Raw genomic sequence first — 13,415 nt, forward strand, 5'->3', positions numbered from 1 at the left:
GAATGAATTTCGTTAAACTGGTCGGTTTAAGAACAGCTGATGCCAGAGCATCCCGCCATCTCATACATGCTTCCGGAGCGAACCGTCCCATTGAGTGTGATTACGCCAGCCGGGTTGGGTCCGTATGTTGTGTGAAGCTGAGCGAAAATAATTTACTTTGCTTTATATCATCTCATCTATCATCACTCATTCCATCCCTATCCTTTACACATCCTTAGGAAAGTTATGCGACGAGATAGGAAGAAGTTGGAAGCTAACTCCCTTTCCTAGGGTGGCGATAAACCGGGAATTGGCAAGGAATTGAAGAAGTCAGGGAATTCTGCTATGAGTCAGATAGCTTCGATTTGCTAAGAATGAGATTTTTTTAAAAAAAAATAAAAATTAAAATTTTAATACGATTTCGGATGCGCTTAAGTGCTTGTTTTTTTATTTGGCAACTTCAAACTTAGAAACTTTATCTGTGTTTTCCACTAGCGGCGTGTAACAAACTTATGTTCTGTAAGTGTGCGCATTACCTTTTGCTTTTCACTTGTGCAGTGAAATATAAATTGGTGTATCATCCACAAACAGCACTTAGATCAACGATGCAATCGTAAATTCATTGTCGACGCATGTATAGTTTTTTTTTTTTTCACTAACTTCGATTTTGCCAGAGTTTCCTGTTCTGCATTAAGTGAAGGTAGCTTATTACACAAATGAAAGGATTTTGGAATTCAGTTACTCGTATTTGAGCTTCTGTGTTTTTATTGTAACGTACACCTTATTCCAGAAAGAATGAGCGCATTGGTTATGGCTATTTTGAGCTAAAAATTTTCCAACTTCAACTCTGGGTATCTTCGGAAACAATAAAGCAAAGATGTCAGGTTCGGGCTCCAAGCTAACCTTCGCAATGGGGAAATACTGTCCAGATGTTTTTCTTCTTTTAAGTGTAATAAGACATGTTGAAATTTTATTTATTAAGTGTAGAAAAAAAAAGTAACATTCATTGAAATGTATAATGAAATATATATATTTCAATTAACAAATACAAACGTTGAACAGGCATCAGGGAATAACTTGAACATTACATGCACAAGTGCCACTGGGATATTACGTATAAGTTTCTATTCATTTTTAGTGTTAGATGCACTAGTGTTGAATTTTGCTCGATGTTCCCATAATACAGGAACTTTTTAAAAAAAAAAAAAAAAAAAATTACGAACGGAACGAAGTTTTCTTTCAGGAAAAAACAGCGTAAACCGAAGGAAATATTCCCCTCATACATACATTGAAAAATAACTGCCTTACTAATGTTTCACGGCTAATCTTGATATTTAATAAATACAAGAAAAAATAAGAAGAAATAAAACAACTGTGTAATATCACACTGTACATCTTTATTACAAAATGTACAACACACGCAATCTGCAAGGAACCAACAATAACTTAATTTTTTAAATACAAACTCTTTCTTGTAACAATTAAATTTTATTTATTTCTTGATTTTTTCAAATTTTTGACCTTTGCTTTTGTACCTCGACTTGCTCCGTGTTTGGCCGCTTTGACTAAACTTCTAAACTGACCAGCGTATTTGGCCTTTTTCCTGCAAACGAACAAAAAGCAAGATCATAATTTGGTTCTTAATATAAATCACTCTCAATAGCAATATTTATTCTAAACTAATAATTAGGTCACCTATAAATCATAAAAAATAATAATCACACCAAACGTAAGATTCGTGACCATGAAAGATACTTTGGGTAGCTATAGATCTGAAAAAAATACGCATTTTAAAATTAAACGAGGTGTAACTTCAAAAGATATGCAGTAATTCCCTAGAAAAATAATTGCTGCATCTATTTTTAAGTTTAAAACAATGAATTCTCAATATTTAAATTATGTTTAAAAAGCCGTTACAAAAGCACACAGATCATAAGCAACAGTAGTTAGGGCTGAGCGATCTCAACGTTAAAAGGATTTTGAATTGTGTTTTATATCACATCTCAAATACGTTAGATCTGAAACTCTTTTAGTGACACAATTATAGACTATTTTTTCTTTTAAGTCTTTACGCAACAACGAGATTATGAAGGCTCGAATCTATTATAAAAGTAGAATCAAACCACTACGAAATCACAACCGAGGCGTTATATTGTAGGCCAGGTTGAACCTATTATACGAATTACATAGATGTAACTTGATATTCGAAAATTCACGACAAAAGAAAGAAAAAAAAAAAACTGTCTTTTTCACATTCCTCAGAAAGAGATGGAAAACCCGTTATACTACTATCGTACAGCAAATCACACCTTGGTCTTTGCAGTCAATAACTATTCCAACTCAGCACACTCCACTTTCTATACGTTATTAGCATCATACTAGTGAGCCTTAAGATTGTAATGTTAGAACATCACTTATTCCACACAATAACTTTTGAACGCACGCGAATTTTCAAATTCTGTTTTTTGCAGTAGATAGCTAGAGCAATTATCTCGGCCGAGTTCGTTAATGGAGTGAATGCGTTAACGCTGGGTATCCATATCTCATTTTCTACTATTGAAACAAAGGTATATAATTCTATAAAAGCTAAATTTACATATCAGGCCGTTACATGGCAACAAGCATCCTACAGAGACTTTCATCTACCAGACGAAACTCAAATATCTAGGTGTGGTCCTCTTTACTGTCTTTACCAGGTTATTTTTATCTTTACTATCTTTTAACATTTGTTTTATTTTGTATTATCCGTTATTATGCTCGCTATGAATGATATTTTTACTTTTTATTCCGTTCCTACACTTTTACATGATCATATACATAAATATCCCTTTTTACTACTTGTTCCTTGTCCCTCATATATTCTTATTGATCAACCTATCTCATTAGTCTTATCTTCTTCCACTGAAAGTCCCTACACTTGCAAACCCGGGAATACTTTTCCCGTCATCCAGCATTCCAACAGAACACTTTAGCTGTGAAGCATTCAGTTATTTTCTCTATTTTTAATGTTTATTTTCTTTTCTACATTTTTTTCTTATATGATGAAGCGTTTAAAATGAAAGGGTTTAATGCTTTACCTTCTTTAGCCACTCAAGCGGTTTGACGTATGTGAATGTCACGACGTAGCTCAGTTCTCACTTTGAGTTTTGTATTGTCTATTTTCAGTTTTTCTGGCGTGATTTTGTACACATTTAAAATTGAAGTGGGCTGAGGGAGGCAGCAAAGAGATTGTGAGGAAAGCAACTTCAGTGATTAATGCTCTTTTCTTCTGTTAAGCAATTTAGAAGTAGTATGTGCATCACTGTTAGGAGTATGTGTTCCAGCAGAATAAAAGACTACTCATTATCATTTGCAACGAACGATATACGAGGGATGATCAAAAAAGTTTACAAAGCTTATCATGGCTTATGTGTGAGATATAGATAGAAGATCAACACACATGATGATATAGGGCACTCAACAACAGTCCTCACCAGTTTTTCCTCAACTGCTTATCACAACGACAGATAAAGTTTTCTATACCATTTGCATAGAAATCAGCGTCAAGTTCTCATACCCATCATGAGGCAGCGGTTTTGACATACCGGTAATCACATGCCAGATAATGGTTGCCAGCCACTTTTTGTCTTAGAACAGGGAAAAGGTGAAAGTCACTGGGGCTAGGTCAGGGTTGTAGAAGGGATGCTCTAGTCATTCCAAGCGTAAGGTCAGTAGTACTGGGTCTATCGCTGTGTCCAGGGTTGTCATTAACAATATTGGTCCGTCTTTCTTTGAAGGCACAACACCACTTCCCTACATGTTACTTCGAAATTTAGCTTTCCCCATACACCTTTACAATCTGTCTAGGAATATCAGCAGATGTAGTATTTTTGGCCCACAGGAACCGCACCACTGCCCTCACTTCTACTCTTGACCAATTTTCCAGACGAGTCATCATGATTAAACTCCCAAGTCTTCAAACCTGTACCAAGACAGACATACTATTAATCTACAAGTAAATTTTCGTTAAGCTACAGTGAAAAACATAGAAATTCTATGTTTTTTAACTTTTTGTCATCATTCCTCGTACATTTTAGCGCCATAAAATATCGATTTTCTCGAAGACTACGCATTATTTTGTTCAGTGTGACTTTATGTAGCATGTGTCATCTTCAGGCAATATCATAGTTAAACTAAAATTAAAATTTAAGAATTAATCATCATATTGGGTTCTATTCCACAGCCCATATCATAGTGAAAAGCTTGAGGTTATACATCAGCATTAGTTTAAATCTTCCCAGAAGGCGTGGTTATCGCACAACATCAATAGTTACGTTTACAGAATACAGAAAAATTCGCTTCACTCTCTAAAAATTGAGCATCAGAATTTGTATCATTGTGTTCAGTTTAATGAGATCTATCGAGTGGTATATGTCTCGTCTCATCTTTGGATTACTTTTTAAATAAACATATTAAGGCTCTTCGCTAAACTCGCTTCCCCCACCCACTTCCTTGAATTTTACTCAATGACTTTTAAGAGAGTGAAAAATCTTTAAAATGTAGAAAATAAATCAGGTAGTATCTACAAATTCCTGTTAAAATCGTTTCAAGACCTTTTCTTATAGACTAGAAATTTGGGTGCGTAGTTTATGACGTCACAACTGTTAGGCACTCTAGCTTATACGAATTGTTTTGTAGACAATTATTAGTTCACGTAATAGCGTTTTGTAAATTCTATTTGGTTTACTTTCTATGTTTTCAAAAAAAAGTGGCTGTGAACTTAAAGAGATTTAATAATCGGGCAGAACTGTTCAAGCCTTCTTCGAAATACATTCGTTCCAACCAGCACAGAATCACTGCATATTTTATATATATATATAAACTATGTGAACTCATTGACCTAAAATAACGGGCATCATTGTAGCTTTTCGGAACTAATCCACACGAAAATTACCAAAAGTGAATATTTTTAATTTTTAGGGGATCTAAAGGGGGGGGATAAAAAAAAATTCCAATGTTACTTAAATGTGCCTTTTTTGGGCTATAATCAGATGTTTTAGGTACTTGGAATTGGAATAAAAATTTGAAATTCGGTGTGCTTGTACATTTTCGTTAGCGTTATCTAAGTAAATTACCAAAAATAAAAATTTCGAACTTTATAATGGTATTATGGGGAATTGAAAAATCTTTGCCATGTTATTTATATGGGACACCTTCTATACCCCAATATTATTGGGCACTTCCTGCAGGGCTAAAATGATTAAATTTGGCACGCTTGTAGCCTTTCGGGGTTAACCTACAGAAAAATTGCCAAAAGTGAATATTTTTAAGGGGTCTAAAGGGGGATCTCATGTTATTTAAATAGGCGTTTTCTTGGGATACAAAATTTTATCTTTTAGGTAGTTAAAATACGAAATTCGGTAGAATCGTGGGTTTACGAGGTGCGAGACCGTAGGCCAAGTAAACGCGAGGATCCAGGGGCGAAGCTCCCAGCTGGCCAAAGGCTAGTGTGTATATATATATATAATCAACTTATGAATTAAAAACTCGTTAATTTACAATTAACTACCAATGCAAGACATTTTTATTAACGTACCTCCTATTAAGGACTTTCCGACTAAGTGGCACATAGGCATATGGATCTGGCTTTCCTTTCTTCTTAATATCCCCTCCAGCCTTCTTCGCTTTGAATTCTGCTCCATACATTTTTAGTTCCTTCGCTTTGCCAGGCTTCTTGTTTTCCTTGCTCACAATCGGCCTATGTATACCTGACCCTCCAGCTACAAACAAATAAACAGAACACTTTCAGAATACACCTACTTTCACATTGATAATTTATTTCCTTTCAGAATACTAACATCATATACGAAGATATTACAATAACTGTGTCTCCAAATGCACTTTAATTGTACTGAACTGTTTCAGTAATTTCTGTTCCTTCGTCAGTAACTCGGGGAAACTCACATGGCAGTTTATTATTATTATTATTATTATTATTATTATTATTATTATTATTATTATTATTAGAATTTCATTTGGCACTCTTTTCGTGTGTCCAGTTGAAAAATAATGAGATTTAAACTCTTCTTAATGCAAGTCTCTTGTGCTCAAATAACTTTTTTCTTTTTAACGTCCTACTAGAAATACTTTGCACTAGATTTTCTTTTCTAATGGCATATACAATGAACTAGTATTGTAGGCTTGTATTTACCACTGGAAAACACTTGTACAGTTACTATTGTGATTATAAACTGCTTTTATATTATATGCTTTTTCAACTTACCACTCAGTCGAAATTCCTATTGCGCAATAGCTACATACCCATATTTTCTAACAGTTCTTAATTTCAAATTTGAATTTCCCAACATGGGAAATACAAATGAAGTTATTTATTTATTATTTTTTACTAACAAATTACCTAAACATGCTTCAAATCACATCCTTAAATAACTATACAATATAATTAATTGGATTAAAATTAAGATGCTATTACTAACTTTATCCGCTGCCTTGTAGACCAAAATTAAGGCGATGACTATATTGTACACAAGAATGCAAATCTGTATTGCTCTTTTAAAAAAACTTCAAAGCTTGTATATTGCGCATAATTTTCACGGAGATATTTGTGATTAAATAAATAAAACATTTGATATTTCATCCATGTTTTATTTTATTCGAACTAATGTGTTAAAGTCATTTACCTCCCTTTATCATCATTTTCGTAAAATTCTGATGATAAAGTCAATCAGAATGCCTTTGCAACGTTAGTTAGAACTAAATAAAACACAAATACAATATTGAATTATTTATTTATTGAATTTTATTCTTATTTATTGAATTTTAATTTAATTTATTGAATTTCTTATTTATTGAATTTTAAAGCTGAAATCTGATCTGTATTCCCACTTGCCTTCTGATATTTGCACACTTAAGAAGTGACTTTATTTAACAGTTAATTTATTTCTTTTCTGTCTAAAATGTCGATGACAGACAAGAAAAGCATCTTTCTATTTGCGCTTGAGCTGAGAAACGCTAGTTATAGTTATTATAAAGAAAACTTTCGTCACTCAGAACTATTTAAAACATTATTATATCGACAACGAGTTTCTGTAATTCCGGTTCTTTCCGGCATAACGTCGTGTATTATAATTTGAATGCCTTTAAATTGTTACATCAATTACACCTCTAGTTTTTTTTTTTTTTTTTTTTTTTTTTTAATAAAGAAACCGTTATAAATTAATGTAAGCACAGTATATAAATAAGTTCTCCATGCGTGAGTAAAAATAGTTTTTCTCTCTCAGACAACTGATGAAATTAAGACAAACTGATCAACATGCGATAACGGTTAATAAGCCGTAATTTCCAGTAATTTCTCAAAAATGATTCTAGTTACGTTGCGTAAGTGCTAACAGCAAGACGGGGAACTTAAATATCAAAATCTGTATACTCTGGAAAAAAAAAAATTCTATAACCCAGAGAAAGTGAAAAAATCAACCTTTCCGTTACCAGGGCTGATAGCGCGTCAGGTAATTCCTCAAAACCATGGAAAAATTAAGCGTTAATTTCTCCTGACTTTTTAATCCCGCAATACTTCTCCCGTTATAGATGAAGATAATGTTCTTGTGGAAAACAAACCGATCTCATCATTTAAATAAATCATCATTAACATTAAATAACACTTCTCAATTATCAACTGTTGCAGACCTTCCAACAACATAAAACAACTTTGGTTAGTTATAAATGCATTTTTTTTTATTTAAATTTTAAACTTTACCTTGGTATTTCATTGGAGGCTCACTGTATGTATCTGTGCTGATGCTTATTCCTCGTTTCCGCTTTCCAAGCAAAGCCCGAATCGATTTATTATCCTCGTAGTCGTCACCCTCATCTTCATCATCTGTTCAAAAATAGAATAAATAAAGATGTCAATCTCGATAGGATGTTTTATAGTAAAATCTTTTCTGGATTATGATCAATTTCCGTGTAAGCTGAATCAAAATTGATTCAGAGGCATCAGAGATATGCTACAAATTTTCACAAACATACACTGATTTGATTCAACACTAGAGCAACTTAAAATAATGTGATATTAAGATAGCCCCACTGATAATATTACTTTCCATGTAAATATTAACTAAACAGGATTATATATTTGAATAAGATGCATTATCCCCAAAATTCAATTTTCCGATATATATTATCTTGCTTCCACTTTCTGTATACATTACACTGAATCAAGTTTTATAGATACAACAAAACATTCTAAAGGCTAGTGCGTGCACCTTTGGTGCACGTGGTTCCGGGTCTGATTCCCGGTGAGAGACAAATAAAAATAAGAATTTGAACGCATTACGGATTTCACCTGTATGTCCATGTCTCACATAGTCTCGCTGCTGACACTAAAAAACTTCTTTAAACAAACAATAAAACATGTAATATTTGTAGCGTTTAGTTACCTTACGGTGGCTAATTAACAAGAGAATAAGAAGAAATTAAAAAATAAGAAAGGAGTAGTATGTACAGAGGATGTAAACTGATGTACAATACATTGGAAAAAGAAAGGAAACCACAAAGCAGCAAACTGAATAACGTGAGAGTTATGTGACGTTCGAAAGAACATAATATACAAATACTAAAAAGAGACGAGATATGAGACAACATGGGAGAATACAGAAAGTAAAAGTTGACACGAAAATGGAAAGGAGTTATATATATATATATAACAGAATAACGATGGATAGACAGAAGAGAAAGGGGAAAAAAAAAAAACAAATGTAATGATTTTCGAATAATATATACATCAGAAGGATCATTTTCAGATTTTTAAATGAAATGGACAGCTAGTTTGACGACACTAGTACAGTATAGCTGTGTCATGGTTGGGCAAATGGATCAGTTGTTCCAGGCTTCGCACTGTAAGAGAAACAGTTAGTTAACAAGTTTACAACTGTGGCATAGTCGGGTGAATCATCGTTCACATTGTTTGAAACCACAGGCCGTATTTGTGTGTGGCGGATGCACTAAGATGTGCATGATCTAAAGTGTCTGCCCTCAACTGTAAAATATTGCAGCGGCTCTATAATGATGTGGTCTGCAATATTCTGGTTTCAGTGAGTCCGGGCACCAGGTTTGATTCCCGGGTCCAACTGTGTACATTTTACGCTTTGAAGTATACGGGAACATGTAAGTTTATGTGATACGATGACATGCTCACAAATTGAGAACCCAATCTACAAGAATGCACATCAAAGACGAGCGTGTAAACTATTAACATGGGTAGGACTTAAAGTTACCCTGGACATGATATTATATTTTATGAAATACTGTCCATTAAACTTCGTATTAACTATCTGAGTTTAATTCTTACCACTTGCTGATCCTGCAGAATGACAATTTCTTTGCCTGATATCCTCTTCATCTTCTGTAATAATCAAACGACCGTCAGACGCTACTTTGAACCCATGATCCTTCTCTTTCTTTGGTCTTACAGTGGGAACTGCAGATATCGGTTTTGTTCCTGAAATATAAATGCAACGAATAAAATTAGCTATATTATATTCACTGAATTAACGTAAATTATGTTAGCTTTTATGCTGTTTTAAAAAATCATGACCTGTAATTAATATTCTCAATCTTACGACTCAAACCTTCAAAAATGATATCGCAAATACTTTAATTAGCATTGTGTTCTACATTCAAATAAAATTATTCCGATACCAAAGAAACAAGTGAGTTTCGTTTCACAGTGTGAAACTACAGCAGACTTCCAAACTATGAAAGACCAATACTGAAACTATGACTTCTGGTTCCAACAGAGGGATAAAAGACTAAAGGTGGAATTTGTTGCCCGGACGCTGAATTTATATCGAAAAGCCATTACTCACTAGCTTTTATTGTTTTCGTTCGATGGAGATCAAAATTTTAACCGGAATTAGTAGTACCTTTCTACCATTTCCTATTTTACTAGAGATATGCCGGTAAAGATAATTTCTTTCCTTCAGACGTTGAATCGACTCTAAAAAACTGTTTGTCGCAACTTAAGTACGTTATTATTTCCGATTTTAGTAGAGAGAGATAAGAGTGGACACGAAACTCATTCTAGGGTCACTGAATCTATTTCAGAAACTGCTTTTCGATATGTACTACCATTTTATTGAATGGTGATCAACGATAAAAACCGGAAATGACTGAATTCTAGCACTTTCGGTTTGAAAAAAAATGAAATATTTCAGTTTAACTTCCCACAATTATGTCCTTTGGCCAAGACAGACGGATGATTAAGGCAAGTGAATGATAATGGAATAATTGGTGAAATGAGAATGTGGGAGAAAACGGGAATACCCTGAAAAAACCCACGAACACGATGTTGTCCACCACAAACTTACTTGGCCGGAGACCGAACCCGGGACTCCACGCGCCAGAGGAAAGCGCTCTACCACTCAACTACCGTGTCTCCACACTTCCGGTTTGAACAAAGAATTAAGAGAAGGATAAAATCTATTCTTGAGACACTGATTCAACACAAAATAAAAGTTTTTTTGATATTTGTTACTATATATCATCAATTTTTGTTCTGGTATTTGTCGACGAACAGAACGACATTCCACATACCTGTTCTATTAGGATTCATGAACAACATAGTTTGGAAGTATAAAATAATATATCTTATACTTTTAATTTTTTTTAATATTTGTTTTTATAGTAGACTTGGAACTCCAAAAGCAATGAAAACTTGTCTTTTACAAGGAATCTTAAAAAAATGACTAGTTCAATATGTAACTATTGATTAGAATAAATTATACAAAACTGGAATGGGTTAGTTCCTAAAATAATTTTCTTGATATACTTTATGTTGCTAATACAGATTTGTATTTCAAAGGTTATCAATATGATAAGAACTATCACTTAAATAAAAGACGATTTTAGATCACGAACTTGCAAACGAAGATTTCAATGGCACTTATGTCGAACATTCAACTTCATTACCGAAGTCGACATATGTAAGATCTTAATTCTTTTAACGTTCAGGAATACATTAGGTATTGAAAAGTTAGTCAATGTAAAATGCTTACTCAATTTTATATACGTGAAAGATAATGCCCTACTATCAAGTCACTAAAAATATAAAAGAAGTTCTTTCAGCGTTTTTGACTGCAAATTGCTGAACACATACATCTAATTAAAATAAAATCATATTTTTGTATACATTCGTATACAAGTACCAAATTGCTTGACGCTGTCTAAGATTAGGTGTCCACCTTTCACTCACTGTTTAGTAACGTTACATCCTATCAATTAGTATATGTTTGATCTTTAGATTTTTGTCTGTTTGTTAACCGCTAATAACCTTGTAGAAATTCTTTTAGCTTATCCCAGCAAAGCGGTATGATGAAATAATAATAATAATAATAATAATAATAATAATAATAATAATAATAATAATAATAATCAGCAGCAGCAGCATCCCTCCCCGCTGGTTTAGTGGCTAGCGCGTGTCTCTTTAGTGTATGTAGTCTCGAGTTCGATTCCCGGTGGAAGAGCACAAAAATATTTTTACAATCATTCACTTTTGTTAATCATCCGCTTTCTTTAGCCTAAAGGGCATAAACGTAGAACGTTGAACTAAAGATTTCTTTTATTATCATAGGTTCGGTTAGTTGGGTTGGAATCTAGCGCTTCTTTTCAGCACGAGGCTATATGATACGTGGACTTACAGTTTAAGGTGAAATCGGAACCACTGCAATGCTTTCCAATTTAATGCTCTCACCGGAACCAAAATCATGCGCGTTAGCCACTAGACGAGCTGGGAGGGTCTATTCGGGTTTTACGTCCAATGTTTCTGTCTTTTACACTAAAAGACATAAAATTATGAAATGAATGATAATGTAATGAAATGGTAATAGGCCCCATTTCTTGAGAAGAAATCGAACAGTCTTGCAATCGCTAACCTACTGTTGTAATATCCTTCATTCATATCCGATACTACATATGATATAATACAGATTAGAAGAGATATAGATGTGTGATATCTTGCAGACAGAATAAGATTACACAGCTTTTAGAAGTACACTCATGTCCAAAATGATTGTCGCATATCTACAACAGGCTTGTTGTGCGAATATAATTGGATAATGATATCACACGGTACTTTTAACACTCTTACTATGTGTATAATCAGCGGAGACACGTATGTGGTAAATTTCATGTCAAAAGAGCTGTAAATAAGAACAATATAACGAAAAAAAATTCTTGTCTATTTAGCAATATTTTGCTGTACTTATTCTAATTTTCGTATTTATAATTTTTTTTTCTATGAAATTTACTACAAATATACATTTCCTGATTATACAAATAGTAACAGTATTATAAGTACCCTGCGATATCATTATCTAATTATATTCACACAAGACTGTTATAGATATGCGATAATCATTTTGGACATGAGTGTACATTCTTTCACAGAATGTAATATATTTTAATCCACACGCACATTTAGCTAACCAACCACTGCCGTAACAGTCCTTCGTGGACTTGAGCCCGCTCCAACGTTATTTCTTAGCAACTGGTGGAACTACATCCAACTTAAGAACGAACGCATGGTGAATGTGTTGCGTCGCTCTGCTCCTAACAGGCGTATTGGGAGCTTTCTGGATCGAGTGGTCGTCACGTCTTTTATGCATGTGGCTCACGATGTTGGGTGGGGACGCCCAAAATTGAAGTAGCCGGTAGGGAATCGAATCCGGGACAATGCGGACACAAGTCCAACATTCTAACCACTACACTACGGAAACCGACTCCCCCACATTTAGTTACTGCAAGTTACAACTTTAGAGAACGCTAGTACTATTTAAAAAATGAGAATGGAATAAAATCTTTCAGTTTAACGCCCCATAGTTATGCACTTTAGGCTCAGGAGACAGATGATTAAGGCAAGTGAAAGATGATGGAAGCATCGGTGGAATAAGAATGTGGGAGGAAACAGTATCATGATCTTGTTCACCACAAATTTACTTAGCTGGGGGATCGAACCAGTGACCTTACGCACCAGAAGTAAGCGCTTTACCATTGAGCCATCGTACCCTCTAGTACTATTTAAGTTCAATGATGTTCGTTTATTAATTTCTGTTTAGGCTTCCACTACTAGCTACAGTGATCCTACATACAGAAATTAAATAATAAATACAATGCAGCATAAATGGAAGAGGAATTATATTCAATGAACATGACACAAAGATTACCTGTTATTTTCTGAGAGGCAGTTGGGTCTGTGAAGTCAATTATGTTGTCACTTCCTTCTTGAATCCAGGTTTCTTTTTTCTTCTTTCGAATTTGTTTCTTCGTTTGTTCTTCCTCTTCATCAGATTCATCCGATTCTGCCAGAATTTCTTCAATTCTGAAGAAAGAAAAAAAAAATGTGAACCCACATTCCAGAGCGCAGAAATTAATGATAAATTTCG

General features: G+C 34.0%; 1 protein-coding gene across 2 annotated transcripts in view; it reads right to left on the reverse strand.

Moving 5' to 3' along the window:
- Positions 1–1,208: 1,208 nt before the first annotated feature.
- LOC145666751 (RRP12-like protein) overlaps positions 1,209–13,415 on the reverse strand; it is a 154,848-nt gene continuing 142,641 nt past the window's right edge. For both annotated transcript variants that reach the window (XM_081734297.1, XM_081734298.1), the window contains 5 exons: positions 13,197–13,351; positions 9,326–9,475; positions 7,733–7,855; positions 5,555–5,738; positions 1,209–1,582 (listed from right to left, as the gene is read on the reverse strand). In XM_081734297.1, the coding sequence (XP_081590423.1) occupies positions 1,468–1,582; positions 5,555–5,738; positions 7,733–7,855; positions 9,326–9,475; positions 13,197–13,351 (727 nt within the window). In that variant the 3' untranslated portion in view covers positions 1,209–1,467. The remainder of the gene's footprint in view (positions 1,583–5,554; positions 5,739–7,732; positions 7,856–9,325; positions 9,476–13,196; positions 13,352–13,415) is intronic.

The sequence above is a fragment of the Thermobia domestica genome, chromosome 12 (assembly GCF_964235325.1).
Source record: "Thermobia domestica chromosome 12, izTheDome1.hap1.1, whole genome shotgun sequence".
Classification (NCBI taxonomy): Eukaryota; Metazoa; Arthropoda; class Insecta; order Zygentoma; family Lepismatidae; genus Thermobia; species Thermobia domestica.